This window comes from Macaca mulatta, chromosome 2 (assembly GCF_049350105.2).
Source record: "Macaca mulatta isolate MMU2019108-1 chromosome 2, T2T-MMU8v2.0, whole genome shotgun sequence".
NCBI lineage: Eukaryota > Metazoa > Chordata > Mammalia > Primates > Cercopithecidae > Macaca > Macaca mulatta.
The window spans coordinates 172,481,849-172,501,497 of record NC_133407.1 but is presented as its reverse complement, the minus strand read 5'-3'; the positions used below and the strand labels follow the sequence as shown (position 1 = coordinate 172,501,497).

The 19,649-nt window shown below is 31.0% G+C and overlaps 1 protein-coding gene across 4 annotated transcripts in view; it reads left to right on the top strand.

The window, feature by feature from the left end:
• The window catches only part of NECTIN3 (nectin cell adhesion molecule 3), a 128,269-nt gene that overhangs the window by 55,517 nt on the left and 53,103 nt on the right, over positions 1 to 19,649 (top strand). For 2 of the 4 annotated variants that reach the window (XM_001102320.5, XM_015129839.3), the window contains exons 6-7: positions 13,831 to 13,969; positions 16,006 to 16,087. In XM_001102320.5, the coding sequence (XP_001102320.2) occupies positions 13,831 to 13,969; positions 16,006 to 16,087 (221 nt within the window). Of the gene's footprint in view, positions 1 to 2,509; positions 6,453 to 13,830; positions 13,970 to 16,005; positions 16,088 to 18,613; positions 18,737 to 19,649 lie in introns of those variants that run through there. The other 2 variants (XM_015129838.3, XM_015129837.3) reach the window with 2 other exon arrangements.

Below are 19,649 nucleotides of genomic sequence, written 5' to 3'. Positions count from 1 at the left end.
CTGAAAATATACCTTAGAAGACTGAAATATGCCTTTTATGGGGCATTACATGACTTGTTTTATGGTTTGGCAGAATTCATTAGAAAAGGAAACTTAAAGTTCTTCATTTGGGTGAGAAGAACTATGAAAGTCATTATGTCCATTATATACTCATTTATCACACAGTCAGCAAAGAGTATGAAAAATAATATCTAACTGAAAAATGAGGAGTGCTTTTGGGAAGGATTTAACATCATGATATGGTGATTAAAAATAATCCTGCCTTATAATAATTGTGACTCTCATTGTAAATTAGAAAACGGAAGAAATATTTTGTATGCATTGTCATATTTCCATTGCTTAAAAGGCAAAATAATGAAGTACTAAATGTCCTTTCTTTCATAGAATGACATTACTAGTGAGGCTCAGTTTTTTTTTTTTAACATTGATTAAGGAGTGGGATGGTGGGTTGAAACATTTCTAGAACCATGAACAAAAATAAGATTTTAAAATAATCCTTTTGGTTAGATTTTTCTCAAAGCTGTATTTTGTTAAATCTGAGTGAAATGGACAATAGATGACCATTTGTGTTCATAAAGAAATTTGCAAGTAGAAGTAATAAATGTTAGGGTTTCATTATTTAGGATACTTGGTAAAAATGTGTCTTATTTGGTGAGAGCTCAAGTATAGTCACTGTTCTGAAAAAAACTAGCATATAAAGAACCATGAAAAACTTTAAAACTCTACTGGCAGAAAAGCAAATTATAAATAATTAGATTTTTACTTTAAATATGCTGATGCCAGTTTATTGTAATTTTTTTTCTTTGCGAATCATTATAAGGATGACATTCAATACATTAAAGTTGACTTTCCCAGTACTCCTGCTTCCTCAGAAAATACATGAATTGTCTTACAAATGATTTCATTTTTAGTCTATATTTTTAATGTTCTAATGCTGTGAAGTTGAATGATGTGAGACTTTACTACTTTTATACTAGACATGATCCTTCAATTCTACACTTGTTTTCTTGAGATTTAATTTGTTCCATTAGTGAATGTTTTCATAAATTAAAACTTCCTTGATTCACTTAAATATACTCTGATAACTCATATTCATCTGAAAGTACTTGACAGGGTTACCGATTATAAATTTAAACTCATAGAAAATTAGTTATATTGTACTTATTAAATTTTATACTGTACTTGCTAAATTTTTACCACATTCTATACATATGGCATTCCGTGATGAAACCTGTTCAGTAAGTATTTTTCTTTAGCTTGTAATATTAGAATAACTTACCCCATGTAGATTTAGTATTTTTCTAACAATCATTTTTTAAAGCTTTATCAGTATCACTCATTTAAAAATTAATTATAGGAGATTACCATTTGGGTCATTTATTTCTTTCACTGTGAAGGAAACAATATTTTTAAACTTATCCTTTCTTCAAACTCTACAGTTTTGTGTTACATGACCTATAAATACTACTTAATTGATAATTAACCAGTCTTTAATTTTTGCTATTTATGTTTAGTTGCTTTTTAATATTACTGGCTATTTACTCTATTATCTAATGTCAATACACAGGTTCATTGGCATCTAATATTTAAATATTATTAGAATGTTCTCTCTAAAATATTAGCTGTTCTTTTTGAGACTCCATCCTAAAGTAGTGACATAAAATTTTGCAGATATAGTTGAAGTTTTTAAATTTCTGAATGTTTAGATAACTTGCTCATAGGGTGTTAGACATGGCGATGATATTTTAATTACTTTATAACATATTTTTACTTTGTCTATTAGTCTCATTTGGTAATAGCCTATCAGGCTAACATAAGTTTAAGCATATGCTTTTTTATTTTTTTTAATTACTAAATAATAGTATTTACTATATATCTGCTTCCAAAAATTTTGAGCTTTTTTATTTAAAGAAAATATTTTTGAGAGAATTATTAAACCAACAGCTTATACTATGCCCACTTAACAAGAGTCTATAGTTTTTCATTCTTTTAAAGATATGCTCAGCTCTTATAAAAATAAACCATATTATTGGTAGGTAAAATGGATATAGAGAAAAACTTTAATTTTTTTATTCTTTTTATTTTCTTGAGCTACTGGCTAAGAAAATGTACATTTGAATTATTTGATTTACTTTTTTGTTATAGTAATTTTTAAACCGGCTATGTAATGGGACGCTTAAGTAATACTCTTCTTTAAAAAAAATAAGTTCCTCTTTTCTAGAGTACAATATCACTCATAAACGTGGAATGGAAGAATTACAACATAGGTTTACACCATAGGTTTTATTCCTTTCTCTTTATTGGTGACTGACTAAATGTCAGTTTTGTTTTCTTTTTAAATAGATAAGTACCACTACATTCTAATCTTAATCAAATTAAGAATGAAAAACTATTGTTACTATGAATATATATTCATTAACTGTGCTGTCTTGTCAACATGCTGCTGAATCAGCCTGCATTGACATTCTTTGCCTTTCTGTGTCTTCTCTGTCTTTACTGTTTCCATTAGATCCTCCTACTACTACCACCCTTCAGCCTACAATTCAGTGGCATCCCTCAACTGCTGACATCGAGGATCTAGCAACAGAACCTAAAAAATTGCCCTTCCCATTGTCAACTTTGGCAACAATTAAGGATGACACAATTGCCACGATCATTGCTAGTGTAGTGGGTGGGGCTCTCTTCATAGTACTTGTAAGTGTTTTGGCTGGAATATTCTGCTATAGGAGAAGACGGACGTTTCGTGGAGACTACTTTGCCAAGAACTACATTCCACCATCAGATATGCAAAAAGAATCACAAATAGATGTTCTTCAACAAGATGAGCTTGATTCTTACCCAGATAGTGTAAAAAAAGAAAACAAAAATCCAGTGAACAATCTAATACGTAAAGACTATATAGAGGAGCCTGAAAAAACTCAGTGGAACAATGTAGAAAATCTCAATAGGTTTGAAAGACCAATGGATTATTATGAAGATCTAAAAATGGGAATGAAGTTCGTCAGTGATGAACATTATGATGAAAATGAAGATGACTTAGTTTCACATGTAGATGGTTCCGTAATTTCCAGGAGGGAGTGGTATGTTTAGCAACCACTGAATGTGACTTAACTATGTACAATGTTCATTCATACTAGTTGATCATTTTCAGATTGTTCATACTTTTTCTTGAGGAAGAATAAGCTTTTTCAAGTTGATTTTCAAGCTTTTTATATTCTAATCTGACAAATGAAAATGTAAAATCTGAGTTCAGTGTATCTAAGCTGCTTTACAATTTTTTTTCAATGCTGTACTACTGTCTCAAGATTTAAATTTTAATGCAGAGTACTTTATTGGTGTGAGGCACACAGGTAAGAAGAAATGTCAACATTAAATGTATGACTTATTTGGTACAAAAATTTTTAAAAAAGGGAACTACCTTGACATTGTGTATTAAATGTTTACCTAAGACAATAATCTCAAGTATGTTTGTTTAACATATACCTCTCAAAATTTATCACCACTCAATGACACTGCATCAAAATTGACTATAAAACTAATTCAAGAAATATTTATATATATTTTTTAATATACAAAAAATATTTAGCCTGATGGAATGGCTTTCCTTTTCAAACATTATTTTCTAAGTTTCTATACAAATGAAATCTTTACCTCTGCATATTAATGAGCCTTGCCATAATTACTGTAGAGTGGCTTTTCAAAGATATTTTGTTGCACTAAAACTGTGGTAGTAAACTCAGTGAACATGATGTGTGGAAGAGCATAATTAGCTGGTCAATATTTTTGTCCAAAATACCTACAAGAGTAATAAAATACATGCCTTTCAAACGTGATAATTATTAGTTTTTTTTTTCCTTTTTGGAAAACAATTCTTATATTGTCATGTGAACATGGATTTTGGCACATTAGCAGTAGCCTTATTTTAATGCTTTATGTCCTAAACATACTAATAGAAATGAAAAGATGCAGAGAGAGCATTTCAGAATACTGAGGTACTAGTTTTAGAAATGAGACATTTCAGCCAACAATCTATAGAAAGAATTTTCTAGACCATCTTGTTTTAGTTATTTAATGTTGATGTTCAAACGGGTAAATGTATACAAAGAAAATTTTAGAGTAAACTTGGAAACATTGGATTTAACTAGAAAAATCTAAAGTATAGAATCAGTTGGTGACATTTGCTAATGGATATTGGCATTCATCTCCTTTTTCCTCCTACGTTTATGTATGTATTTTAAGATTTTTGTTTTTACAATTAAAACTGGAAACATGAGGTTTTTTGTTTTTGTTTATTACATAATTATGTATATTCCTTCTGAATCATTTATCTTTTGAGAAAGAAATGTTACCTAAACTTCAAATGTGCTTTTTGTTTGTAAGGTAATTAAATTGCTTCTACAGTGGAGTCTTACAAAATTATAATAATGACAACTATTTTGAAGCTGAAAGGATATGTTTTTCTATTGATAAGTCATTTGAAAAAGTGACTACATTGCCAGTGCAATGAAGTGGAAGTTAGTAGGAGAATCATAAATATATTATTTTGTTAATAAAAAGGCAAAGTAGTAGGTACTTTTTAAACCCTCCCAACCAGCCCTTTCTCAATATTCATCAAATCTAAAACATTTAGGGGGTAAAATTCTAACATGTTCATAGTATCTTGCAAATAGTGGAAGGCGTATTCTGAAGGATTATAAACTAGTTTTCTTCATTATAACTAGCACTATTTTGTGGAAATTAGAAACCTATTTTATTTCTCTTCCCAAAAGTAATACTTAGTATAAGACTGTAGTATCAGGTTAAGGATACAGGTAAATAAAGTTCACTTATATCTTCTTACAAATGTCTCGGTTTTAATATGGTTAATCACTTATATACAAATACTACAGCTTTTTAGTACAAGTTTTTGGAAGAAAACTTTTTGATAAAACACTGTTATTGGCGTAAGTTTATTTTTAATTTAAATATCATTCATGAGGTGGCCAGAAGAAAGATGGGTCTAAAATTTCTTCCCATGAAAGATGTAAAACTATGACTTTTTTTTTAAATCAAAATTTCATCTTTTAAAAATAATGGTTTGAAATACTGTATGGATCTGAACAGAATAATCACATTTAGGATTCTATATAAATCTGAACTGGAGTATACATCTGAAGGAATTTAGCAATGTATTTTAAGAAATATATTTCAAAAATATAAATACCGGTTATGAACTTCCTTTTACATTGAGGTTGTGTGTGTGAGTGGGTTTTTTTGTTTGTTTGTTTGTTTTGTGTTTTTTTGGCGGGAGAGTGTGACCTGGAAAACCACAAGTGAGTATTTGACATATTCTGTATCCTTAAACCAATCATTTGGCAAACTAGAAGGTTTCTGTGTTAGAAGAATCTGATACTAGTGCTTAACACTTTGGGAAGCATTGCACTGTTGTTTATTAGAACTTTATGTATATTTACTGTACATAGAGACTTGTTTGAAAACATGAATAGTCATTAAATAAACATATTGCTAAATTAGTTTTTGAATTCCAGTGATATTCATAGCTATTTGACAGGTATATATGAAAGTTCTGCTATCTTGAAAAAATATATATTTGTACTATTTTTTGCCATATTTATATTTATTTCTTTCATATGGTTTGAACTGTTTTTGCATTTTTGTAAATTCACTTGAGAGTTTTCTTTCATACTGGTTAAAATATTTCAATAATATAATGAAGATGAATGCAACTCTTATTTTTTCTGCCATTTTTATTAAAATACATTGAAACTAAAGTAGGCTAGGGGTTAACTTTAAAAGTGATATTTGAGAAGTGCTTTAGAGTTGAAAGATTTAGTATTTTACCATGTGCCTAGTAGGGTTCTATTTGCTAAGTCTAATATTAAGGAAACTATTAAGGTTTTTCAGTAGTAAGTGTTGCTTCTAATAGCCGTATACAGGAAAGTTTTATAAGATAACCCATGGCTAAATATTTTGCATTAAGGAACTGTAGGAGTACAGTGTATAAGTACAGAAATAAAAAGAAATGTAGTCATTTTAAATGTGAAAACATCTGATTTGAGTTTGTTTTTGATAAATACTGCTAAAACACAGTATATGAACAAGTAAGTTTATGTATGAAAGTAATCAATGTAAAATATAAGAAAGGAATAAATGGTACCCAATTTGAATTTTTAATTCTAATAGGGGAGTAGATTGTAGATTGAATTGTCTTTCCTGTTTACTTGTTAATTAGAAAATGCATCCTTCATAAACAGCTCCTTTCTCAAATTTTTCGTATATTGTGTTTGGGTTTGGGTTTTAGTTTGTACCAGCGTTAAGTTTTGGTTTGGTTTTGTTTGGTGGTTTTTTTATTTTGTTTTGTTTTTTTGTTTGTTTCTTTTTTAACCAACCTGTGTATTAGGTGTTAGCCCCAGTAGCCATGCAAGAAATCTTTAAATAAAAGTTTAAAAAGTTATTTAGAGGCATATTTCTGTAATAAGTTCATTGCTCTGTGTTACCTTCTTTGTCCTCATTATATTTGCTAAATGTGTGTATGTGTGTGTTTGTATAATGATCATTATATTTGTTAAAGTGTGTGTGTGTGTAACCTAGTTTATTTTAATTATCAAAGTGTAATTAAAATGATTTGTGGGAATCAGAAACCTGTTTTCTCTTCCTAAAACAAGACTGTAATATCAGGTCGAGGATAGTTGGCATGTGGGCCACTGTATGATTTTGTCCTTTTTTGTTCTGTTTTTTGTTTTTAGGTGGTTGGGTTTTTTTCTTCCACTTTTGAGTTCAGGGGTGCATGTGCAGGTTTGTTACACAGGTAACGTGCCATGGTGGTTTACTACAAAAATCAACCCATCACTTAGGTATTAAGCCCAGCATGCATTAACTATAATACTTGATTTTTAATTAACCATTTAATTCCCAGTCATGAATTAACGTTCTCCATAGTTATAAATTATCTTATCTCTGTAGCTGTAGCTCTTAAAACCCATTTTAGATGTTTTTGCTATTACTTTGGCATAAGTCAAATTTTATATATTGCTTTCAATTTCGAATTAACACTTTATAAGGTATTTCTTAAGTTGACATTTTTTTTTTTTTACTTATTTTTGTGAGCTACTTTGATTAGAAATGCCATTGCTTTGAATTGTTTATAATCACCTTGTGATACATCACTTTGTTTCCTATTTCTGGCTTTTTAAACTGTATTTTTTAAACTATTTTTGACAAGGGTTTTTCTTTGATAATACACAATTAGACTGGATTGTTTTGTTCCCTTCTTGGTATCCCAATAAAAAAATTCATGCATGAAACAGTCTTTGAGGGGTTTGCACAGTAAACCAACTTTTATCTGTTTTTTTAAAATGCTTTCTGTTTATATATATATTTTTTTCTGTTATAGTCCAGTCATCTGCTTTTTTGTGAAGTACATATATACTTTGACTTGACCACTTTGACTTGAGTAGTGTTAGGTTTTTATCAAGAGCTTGAAACCAAAATTGTTTACAAAAGCTTTGCCTTGTATTCCCTTAGGTATCATTTATTTTCTTGAACCTTCGTGACAGTTATGTTTATTTCAATTTAGAAGGATAAAACATGATTCAGTTTTGGGATATATCTTGTTTCATTTGCCTTTTAATTAGTAGCTGCTGCTTTTTCTGGCTGGTTGCTAATGAAGCTGATTGAAAGTGACCTTTTAGAGCAATGACCTTTCAGAGCAATAACTTTATAATGTAATCTTCAAAACTTGAGAATAGTTTAGAGCCTCATTTCCTTATATGCATAGTATTTCTACATAGACATAATAATGCAAGTTGTACAGTCTCAGTTACGAGAAATATCCCAGGGAAAACCTAATTGTAAAGTGACAGTTTTATCTAAAAGCCAAAAGTAGGATCTAGGTGACTTGGCCTCTCTTTAAAAAAGGAAAACCTAAACAACAACAACACAAAAACTTCTTGTTATGGAAAATTATACAAAAATAGGACAGAATAATGAAATGGACCTCCATGTACTAGCTTCAGTTATCATCAATTCCTGGTCAGTCTTATTCCATTTAGACCCCTACCTATATAATCCCTCCTGGTTTTATTTCATCTGTAAATAAATCAGTATATAGCTCTGAAAGATAAGGACCATTTTAAAAACCACAGTATCGTTATTATACCAAAAATTAATAATAATTCCCTAACATTGTATCAAGTGAGCATTCAAATTTCTAATCATATGTATTTTGCAGTTTTAATCAGGTTTTCCAAATATGATCCATTCATGGTGATTGATAGAAATATCTTTTACTCTGTTTACCCCCCACCCCATTTTCCCTTGCAATTTATTTCTTAAAGAAACTGCTTCATTTGTTCTAAATTTTTCTGGTTTAAAGTCCCATTTGCATTCCACACACATCCCTCTGTGTTTACTGTAAATTGGTAGTGAGATCTAGAGCCTTGGTTAGACTGAGGTTTAATTTGAAGGCAAGATTACATCATACATAAGTGGTGCTATGTTTTTCCATCAGAAAGCATATAATGCCTACTTTTTTGTGTGTGATATTAGCTGTCATTTGGTGCTCAATGCCTAGATCTATTAACCCTGTTCTTTTACCATATCATAGATGTCTGAATAATTGTCATGGTGTTTCCTATCAACTTCGTCTATCATAACCTCACATCTTCTTCTAGTTTTTATTTCTCCTCTTCTCCAGATGAGTGAAAACTCCTTTAAGTGTACGTACCAGCTCAAAATTAGTATGTACTCCCATTATACATGAGCTACTACAGCAGTTTGTTACATGCATTATAAAATATTCAAAAATGGAAATTTTAGATATCTGATGATACATTTAACATGTTAATTTTTTCTCACTAAAACTAAGATTTGGGGGAAACAGTATGATTGCATTTTATTTTAAAAGTTAACTTTTTTATTACTAAAACATTTTTGGTAAAACTACATAATTGAATGTTCTTTATGCATTTTTTATTTTCAATTTTATACCTTTTGATTCAGTGATTGAAAGGTCTCATATCATGGTCAGTGTATGTTGATACTTGGGTTTTAGATGTGATAACTAAAATGCCACCTCAGATAGATTCAAATGGAAGAAGTACATTGTTTGGATGTTAACAGTTTTCATCCCAACCACTATTTTTAGAGTGTATCTTTATGTCCTAGATATTTGATTGTTCAATGTCTTGCTAATCAATAACGTCTCCTTCACATTAGCTACTCTTTCAGCACATTATAGGCTTAGTGTAAGAGGGTGAGGTTTATTGTTAATGAGTAAATGTAAATATATTTTAACTGGTCTGCTGATGCATTTGACCTTTTTTTTTTTTTTTTTTTTTTGTTGTTGTTGTTGACTTGTTACATCTGGTTTGATTGCCATGCAAATTTTACTTCATACTGTAGCTAACTGATAAAATTTGTGTATTAAGAGTAAGATATCTGTATTGCCAGTTATTAGTACCGGTATTATTAGTGTTATGTGGGGATTTTTTGCCAATTATTTGCAGGAATGATACTAGGAATAAATACTTTCTAATATATAACATGTAGATTAGCACTGATACCTCCACAGAGTCCATGTGTCTTAGCTTTTTACCTGTCACATGGGACACTCATACAATTCTTCCTTTACATGTTTGATTACTGGCTAAATCTAGATAAGTCACTAGTTCACTCTGCTGAGCTCTCATGAATCGTGTCACAAGACATGAAGGAACAACCAAGTGAAGCGCTGTCTACTTAATTTTGTTCTGGAACTATCCCATTTCACTTTCCCCATAGATATAGTGGGTGCTCTGTGTGACAGGAAAACACCTGATACTTGGACAAGGGGAGCAACCAATGCCAATCCATGTATTATATACTAGTAAACAATTATTTTCATGAAATGTCTTTTTTAAAGATAAGTGGTAATATTTCTATACTTACTGGATGATATATATTTTGTGGATTCTTTGACTCTACTTTGGGGGATTTTGCTCTCTATTACCACGTAAAATTTATCCCTGCATTCCTGGCACTTAGCACAAGGCCTGACACATACTAGGTGCTTGGGGTAATTTTTTGGTTGAGAGGCTGAGGAGACTGACCTGATCCAAATAAATAAATAAGTAGTGAGACATAAATGTTTGGATGGATATAAAAGCTAATAAGTCATATTGAGAAGATAAACATTAAAGGGGCTGTTACAATTGGAGAATGGGATTATTTATGGGGGAAAATTGGTAATACAATAATATATAGTATGGGAGCAAATCAAAGGTGGGAAGATAACTTTGTAGACCAACACATAAACCTGTGATGCCATCACTAAAGTTTTGTCAAAGGGCCTGAAGAGAAAAAATAGGGCATGTCTCAGTTTTTTTAGATGTGAATTAGGTGTACACGTTTCAATAGCTTTACTTTAAAAAATTATTTGTTTATGAATGATTTAAAAACTTCACTTTATTATCTATAATATTTGTGTACTATTTTCCAAAAAGTGAATCATTTCTTATATCCATATTCATTTTTTTATGGTTGGTAGCTAGTTGATTTTTAAACATCTTCCCCAGAAGACATGTGCATGCTATCTTTTAATTAGATGTGGCAGTATAATCTTGTGTTGGGGAATGCTCTTTTTCTGTTTTTGGAGGTAAGTTTCCAGTGAATACGAGTTACCGTTACTATTGTGATAACAGCAAACTGGTCTTCTTTTTAGCAATGCATGCACCAGTATTTTAATGGTAAATAGTCTATAATTTTTGTCTTGTTTTCTGCCTCTTGTAAGCATATATTGCTCTTAGTAGAACATCTCCTTAGGTTGATGGTAATGTTTCATGTTATTCACTCAGTAAACTACCTTAGTGTTTAAAAATGCTGTGTTTATACATTTGATCACTTAATTTTTTTCCTCTGTAGTGGTTTGGTTGGAATACAGAATTTATGTAGTATGTATGTGTTTATTTGGGCTGAGATATGCGGGAAACAGTGTTGAGGCTAAATTCTCAGTTTTCGCCAAAATACTTGTTTATTTCGTCTGGGATATGTGGGAAACAGTGTTGGGGCTAAATTATCAATTTTCATCAAAATACTTGAATGCAAAAGATTCAGGCACCTCCTTTGCTTTCATACTAGTTTTCATCAACTGTTAATACCCTTAAATTATTAACACCTTAAGTACTTACCTCTTTTTTTCCCCTCAATTAGAATCAGAAAACATGAAAAATATCCCATATGCATATTTAGCATAATCAATTGACCTAAATAAAGTAGATTATCTATTTGGGAAATAGATTCATATCTAGTCTGTCCTCCATTTGCTCATTTCAGCAGCTACCAGCCTATTCTAATACTACAAAGAGGTATTGGAGAAAGAGGATACATATGATAAAGAATGAATGGAACCAGGTAAAATGAAGATGCCCAAATTAAGACAGAAGGAAGTGTTGTGATACAGTCAACTCTCACAGAATCCTAGAGCTAAAAATTTTATAAGACTAGTGTGACAAAATTGGATAGATTGTAATTAAAATGTTTAAGAAATAATACATATTTAGACAAGCGTTACTTGAATATATTAAAAAATAGTATTTAAAGTTGGAAACTAAGAGATTAAAAGTCTACATTATGTTGTTTTATTACACAGCACTACCAAACCTTAGATTATTGCTGAAGTTAAATGAAAGGCTTTCTTAGAGGAGATGTATAGTTTGATAAAAATTTGTAATGATCTCTAGATTGAGAATCTCAGTTTGGCCTCAAAGAGTAACATGAACTTTTCAAAACCAATTTTGAAAAAATTTGTCATCAAAATAAGAACAAAAATTTAAATTCTGTACAGTTGGGCAAACATGATAGGTCATCTTTAGCAAAAGAAAAATTTCCAAGAGAGGAAAACCTTTAGAATAATTGATGTGGAGTAAATAACGTACTTGACAATTAGTATTTTTTATTTGTGCCACTGACTAGAGATATATGACTTTGGTCAAATGGCATAATCTTAATAGTTTTAACTGGCCTATTATTAAGGATTAAGTAAGACCATCTACTTTATGGCTGTGTTCAGTGGTTAAAGCTGTAATCTATATGGTGGGGAAAATGATAGTAGAGATTATCCGTAGGTCATCCCAAATCTCACATTTACAAGTGCAGAATGATATTTGGATGTACTGGATTTCAAATTTTTTTTTTTTATCTAGTACATATCCAAATAGAGATAGATTAGAAAATTTAGCAACAATAGATACCAGGCTGGTATTAGCAAATGAAGGTCACCATGAATGATTGAGTTATAATGTTTCAGAATCTATACATTGGAAACATTATTGAAATGAGTGACTTGCACTTACTGGTGTAAGATCTTTATCTCAAAATGAGTCTAACAAAATAAGCCATTAATAAACTCAGGATTGTTAGTATTCTAAAGACATTTTTATAATTTGAAAGAAAGTAAAACATTCTTTTTGGTAATCTAAAGTACCATGTTACCCACATTTTAATAAAAACAATTAGAATATACTTACGTATTTATATGGGAATACTATCATGGTAAGTAGGTGAAACATATTTCAAAACCAACAGTGCTAATTCTGTAACTTTGCTGTGTCTGGTTCACAACAATTATTGCAGTTATTTAAGAGTATATGTGAAGATTATGTCAATTTAAGTAAAGCTGAGACTTCTTCATTAGTCTATATTAATGTTAACAAAAACATTCTTGTCTTCCAACAAGGGGTAACAGTGGAGGCTTCTACCCTCCTCCAACCTAACTTTATTTCTCTCTCTGCTCTCTACTATTCATTGATTGAATGGTCTTGGCAGATTATTTAACTTCAGAACTGTAATATCTTTATTTATAGAATGTTATCTCAGTATCTTTTTTTTGTTGGTAAGAAAGACAAAATCAGATGTGTGAAGGAACTTTGTAATTCACGAATCTCCACAAAATTTAGTTACTGGATTTAATATAGCCGAAATTGTCAAAGTAATACACATAAAGATTGTTTTGTTACATTCCTTAATACTTAACATTTGAAAATATGTAGTACTTGTAATAGTTTTAGTACATTCCGTTATTTGGGAGTTCATAAAATTGTTATTCAATTTTCTGGGAAAAGTGTGAAATGCTAACAGCCAAATATGTTTTTTAAATCCTTTCTTACAAAATTGTGGTGCAATGTGGGAAAGAGAAGTTGGTATTCAGAGATGACATATGTCTATGGCCAGGAGATAGTCAGAATTTCTATTTAATGTTGTAGTAGAGAAGCTATTTTTAGTGCACTTTGTATTAAATGTTCATGAATTAAGGGAAATTTTGTGCAAGTCCTGTTTTAATATTTACATTTTAAAATACTTTTCAAATTTTACAATGTCCAATGTCAATTTTTTTTGATATGGGATATTTTCTGTTTCGCACCTGAAATTTTTCAATTCTGTTAATAGTTTATTTTAAGAGAATAAAAATGCTAAATGTCTGTATTACTGGTCGTTTATATTAGAGAATACTGATTTTTAAAATTACCTTTTAGAGTACAAACTTAAAATTACTTTCATCTTTTTCTCTATCTTCTCCAGATACTCTTTGCATATCGAGAATATATTCTCCTGATGATGTTTGGGGATACTTACATAATTTTTAAAAAGTTAAGTTGAGGTATTAAAGTAATAAAAGAAAGAAGGAAGGGTTTTAGCATAATGCCACTAAACCTAATGAATCAAATTTGGAGTCCTGTAACCTGGCTCTTGAATAACATACTTCAGTCAAATAGTTTGCATATTGTAGAAAAGGTATGCAATTTCAAGAATTAATTTTAAGATTATTTGAAAAGCCTAATTTTTGTTACTTTACAGATGTTCCATTTAAGCAGACCTCTTCCATAGCTGTAGCTGGAGCGGTAATTGGAGCTGTTCTTGCCCTTTTCATCATTGCTATCTTTGTGACTGTGCTGCTGACTCCCCGAAAAAAGAGACCATCCTATCTTGACAAAGTGTAGGTAACTGTTTCTGCCTTCGTTCAACTATGCATATCAGTATGTGTCTATGTTTACCTTTACAGCTCCTCATAAAGAAATTAAGGGATAGAAGTAAGGATAATATTAGGCCTTTGTTAGATGACCCTGGTTTCATCAGAATATCTCAAACTATATCTTGGTAAATGAACATTGTCAAGGGACTGCTAGAGGTACAGAACAGCTTTACATTTTTCACCTAGAGTGTATTAGACATCTTTCTAGAGGGTAACATAGTAATACTTTATGTGGTCCTGCCTTCTGAATAGAAATGTAGGTCTTTCATGAAGTGGTAACCAAAAGACATATAAAAATATCTTTGAAGTTTTAATGGCTTCTTCAGGTTGTATATGCATGTCTTATGTATAGATATAACTTTGAACTATCAAGTTATTAAATAGATTGAGTTTTATAACTTTTTTCTTAAAAACACTTTTTTTTAGTGAATTGTAAAATATACATCTTCTTATTTAAAGAATAAGCAATATTTTTGTCCTAGTCATTGAGATAGAATTGTAAGGCAGAAATTGCACTGTGCAGTAGAATCAGATGACCACTGTCTCAGTTCTATTAATTCCATCAACAGCTTTGTTGCTTCATCTGAGAAATATGAATAATGCTCTTCCTACTTGCCTCACATGGTTGAGATGATAGTAGAATAAGATAATATTTTATAAACTGTGAAGCTCTTTACACATGGCATTATTTCTTATGTGGTTTATTAATGTTTTTATGTTAGGACATAAGATAGTTCTGTCTTCATAAATGCTTTGTATATGTCTTTGCTTCTCTAATTTGGCACAATTATAGCAGTAGTCTTTGGATCAAAGACACTTGTGTGTCAGTTACAGCTCTGTCATGATCAAATTAGTACTATGACCATGAACAAGTAAGTTACTTTATCTCAATGAGCCTCAGTTTTCTCACCTAAATGGCCTATGGCACCTTGGAGCTAGAAATTTGCTGTGATTTTCGTTAGATAAGAAGAAACAATTATTTAAACAAAGGATGAAAAAATGCTCTTTCAGTATAATACTTGTGGGACTGGAGTCCTTCAATCTTTCAAGAGTGACTAGCATGTGGTTACTTAATCTTAATTTCCAGATTATCTTGGCTTTTCTATAATTTCAAAAACATAATGTACTGGTAGGCTAACAAATTAATGTAGCCATTTTATTTATCACTTAAGTTTTAATCATTTAAAATACTAGTTTATGTTCATGGAGACATTATTAGACCACAGAATTTATTACTTCAGGATCTATAGTTTTCATTCCCTTTATCCTTTAATATAGTTAACTTTTTGATTTTCTAAGCACAAGTACTGAAAATGTTATCTGTGATCTTCAAAAGCATGAGACTATATAAAATCTTGTAAAATGCAGAGAGCTACAAGGTATATTAAAACCTATATTTGTTATAAGTAAACAATATTTAAAATATACGAAAATATTGATTTTCTGATATGCAACTTTGGAAAAAATAAATGCATTCACTAAAAATGTAATGATTATTTTGTTTATTTCAGATGGCAAGATTTATAATGGTCTGTAGATTGAAAAAATTATCTGACAATATTGTAATTGCGACTAAAGCTTTTGAAAATCAGTTTTGGAAGTATTTCTAAAATACAGTGTAAATATTTCTTATTACGACACTTTGGAGGAAAGTGTAGTGACACTCTAAAATGTTGATAGACATAGTCAAATATTAAAACATGCACTAAAGTCATGTCGTATACTGAATTACTTAATTTCAGTTCTTCTATTTTAATTCCTTCTTTAAACATGATTGGTTCTACATACAGGAACCTTTAACACCAGTGTTTACTTTTATTTTTGATCTTTGATAGATTAATGGCAATCTAAGAACTGAATTAAACATGTAGGCTAGTGTAAATATTATATAGTATGAGGAAAATATTCTCAAAACTTATGAGAACCTTGATTTTCTTTTGCTCTTTTTTTTTTTTTTTTCCTAAATGTGACAATCACATATTTTAACCTTTGCAATGCAGGATTGACCTTCCACCCACACATAAACCACCTCCTATGTATGAAGAACGATCCCCACCTTTGCCTCAGAAAGACCTGTATCAGGTATGTGTTCATGAGTACACTTAAGATAATGTGAGATACAATTAAAAAAATACTAAGCCATTTATATTATTTCTTTCAAAATGTTGTTCAGTCATTATGCATTAAAGATTACATAGCAGTACCTAAGTTTTAACTTGCTCAGTCATTTCTCTGAAACATTTAAGAGATCAGATTTTGTCAACAAGTTGTTATGGCCAGTATAGATAAGACAAATCAACATTATATTAGGCTTTTCACTGAATACTTGTTGAAGACTTACTGTTAACACAGTTTTATTGACATACAAGTTTATTGTAAAATAAAAAGTAGAAAATGAATATCTGTTGAGTAGCATGAACGGCTTCTTTTCCTTGGAGTGTACAGTATTTTATTCTGTTTTGGAATCAGTTCCCATTAATTCATGTGAAAGTTTGATTCAGTGCTTTTATCTTGTATTCTATACCTGGATTAATGTGCTGTACTTGTTATTTGAGAAAGTTGTAAACTATCAAAATATTTGAATTCTTTGATTCTCAACTTTAGTGGTTGTGTTTGTATGTTTGTTTTGTCTTTTTCTCTATCACCAACACAACATATTGGATCTCTAAGCCTGTACTGGGGTTTTATAACGTCTGGGGGCATATCTTATAATACTTTCCTCCTAAAATATGTCCTGTATCTTCAGCCTGAATAAGGCAAATCATTAGCCCATCCATTCATTGATTTAATTTGGTGGAAAAATTCTAAAGGAATGTTTCTGCCAAGATGTTCTCAGCTTCTCTTCCTTAGCTGACTGTGTAGTCAGTCTACTGACCAAGAATGGGGCAGGAAGGAGCATTCCCTGGCACGTGGACCCACTGTCAGTGGGTGCTAGCTTTGTCATCTTACACAGTTAGGTGTCCTGATAGTGAAGATGTGCCATTTTTTCAGACCTTTCGTTCTCACATAAAGAGTGTAGTCTCATCTCTTGGCAAATAAATGAAATTGACAAGCAGTGTGAAATGTCATAAAATTCTTAGCTGGAGCTGTTGGGTTTTTTTGTTGTGTTTTGTTTTCGTTTTGGTTTGGGTTTGGGTTTGGGTTTGTTTTTTTGCCAGTTAGATAACTGAAAAAGTAGCTCATTAAAATGTTTTGTAGATTCCTAGATGAAGTTGGTCTGCTTTTCATAATCGATTGGCTATAGGTATTAATAATTATGTAAATTACCTTTTTGCGTCATTTTTCAGATTTTTGGTTACTTTTTGAATTTTGCTTCTTAGTTTTTTAGGAACTCTTTGATATGGATAGTAATCTTTTGTATTATATTTATCTCTTATTTTTTAACCGTATAGTGTCATATAGAAAATATTACGTTTATATGTAGTAAAAATCTATTTCTTTCATTGTGTTTGTTGGAAGTTGTGTGTTGTCTGAAATTACTTCCTTACATTTCCTTCTCTCTCCTTGAACTAGAGTGTAGAAAAAAGTCTTAGAAAACTAATAGTTTTGGCTCACTTCTGTAATCCCAGCACTCTGGGAGGCCGAGAGGCTGGGAGACAGCACTCTGGGAGGTCAGGAGATCGAGACCATCCCGGCTAACGCGGTGAAACCCCGTTCTCTACTAAAAATACAAAAAAATTAGCCACGTGCGGTGGCGGGCACCTGTAGTCCCAGCTACTCGGGAGGCTGAGGCAGGAGAATGGCGTGAACCCGGGAGGCGGAGCTTGCAGTGAGCCGAGATTGCGCCACCTGCACTCCAGCCTGGGAGACAGAGTGAGACTCCGTCTCAAAAAAAAAAAAAAAAAGAAAACTAATAGTTTTATGGTTTATGTTTCATTTTAATCTGAAACTTTATTAAACTTAATAAAGAGGTAGAGACCCATTTTTTCCCAATGGGATAGCCAGTTGTCCAAATACTTTTCAATTACCTATACTTCTGCATGGTTCAAGAGCACTTTTACCCTAAGGTAAATTCTCATACATATTAGGTCTGTTTCTGAACTCTTAATTCTGTTATATTGCTATGTCTTTCTCTTCCTAAACCAGGATACTGGTATTTCAATTATAATTGTTTTATAATATGATTTGATATTCAGTAAATTCCCTTATCTCTGTTCTTGCTTTCAAAATTTTTCTTGACTTTTCTTTTCTCTGTCTGCTTCAGAATTACCTTCCCAGATTCCATAAACAATTCTATTGAACTCCTGAATTAATTTAATAAGAATTGACAACTTTATGATAACGTCATTTCTTCCCATCTAGAAACCAGATAAGCCTCTATTCTGGTTTCTGGTGGGGTGTGTCTGTGTGTGTGTGTGTGTGTGTGTGTGTGTGTATGCTGGAATAAAATCTCTTTCTGGTACATGCTTTCCACATTCCTATTAGGTTTACTTTAGGCATTTTAAGTATTTTGATAGTCACTGGGATTTCTCTCCACCCTCCCCCTGTGAACTTTTTAAATTGGCTATTAGCATATAGAAATGCCTGATTAAAAATATGAATCTTATATGCAGCCTCTTTTATCAAGTTTTTGATTCATTCTAATGGTTTTTCATTTTATTTTTTTAGGAATATAATCTATTTGCTGCAAATGACAGTTCTCCTTTTTATCCTTTGCATATTGTGATTTCTCAGGGGAATACATATGAGGGGTTTCCTTATGTCATTCAGTTTTAAATCTGATATGAAATAATTGAAGACTAATATAGAATTTCCTTGCATTAAAATTTTTGAAAACACTGCATTCTATGAATAATGCTGTTTTTTAGCCTTGATTTCAAAGAATTAAAAACATTGTGAAAACTATTTTCCAAATCAAGTAAAATGATGTAGGGAACATTTTCAGGAAAACATATCTAATATTTTGAATATAGTTGGATTTCTGATATGGAAAGATCTTAATGAAAATGTGAATCTTTTAGAATAGTCTGTGTTTCAGCCTAAAGTAGCATTTACTCTAGAAATGATGACCAGGAGATCCCATGAAATGGATATTTATTTGACTCTACTGAGAATGATAATAGGAATTTCAGTTTAGCAGCAATATTACGGGGAATGAGGCTTTTGAAGTTATTTTTACAGTGCTGACATACCATGTTAATAAAAGCTTTTCAATCGCTTGAACTATCATGAGATTTTTCTCTCCTTATACCTATTTTCACAGTAGTTGTCTGTCAGATGATTTTTGGTAAATGTTTAATTTTTAACAATCCTAAAACAGTTTTATGAACAGTATTTCACGTATAAGAATACACAAGAATTCATGACAGATATTTGGTTTATGTATACACAATATGTATATTTGTATATGTGTGTGTAAGCTTTCTATGTGATGAAATGTAATATATGCATAAAGTACTTTAATGAATGACACAGAATATAAAAAGCTTATTGGTATGTTTTTAGATTCCACATAGCAACTAACCTTAAGAAACTACCACTTGTAGCATTTTAGTTTAGTATTGCAGAAGTATTTTTCTAATTATCTGAATACTATTGAAATAGTCTCCCTTTTCCAACTAATGTATTTGTGTGAAGCTTTTATTTTTCTTTATATACTTCAACTAAACAACATATTATGGTAGACTGAATGCTGTAGCAGACA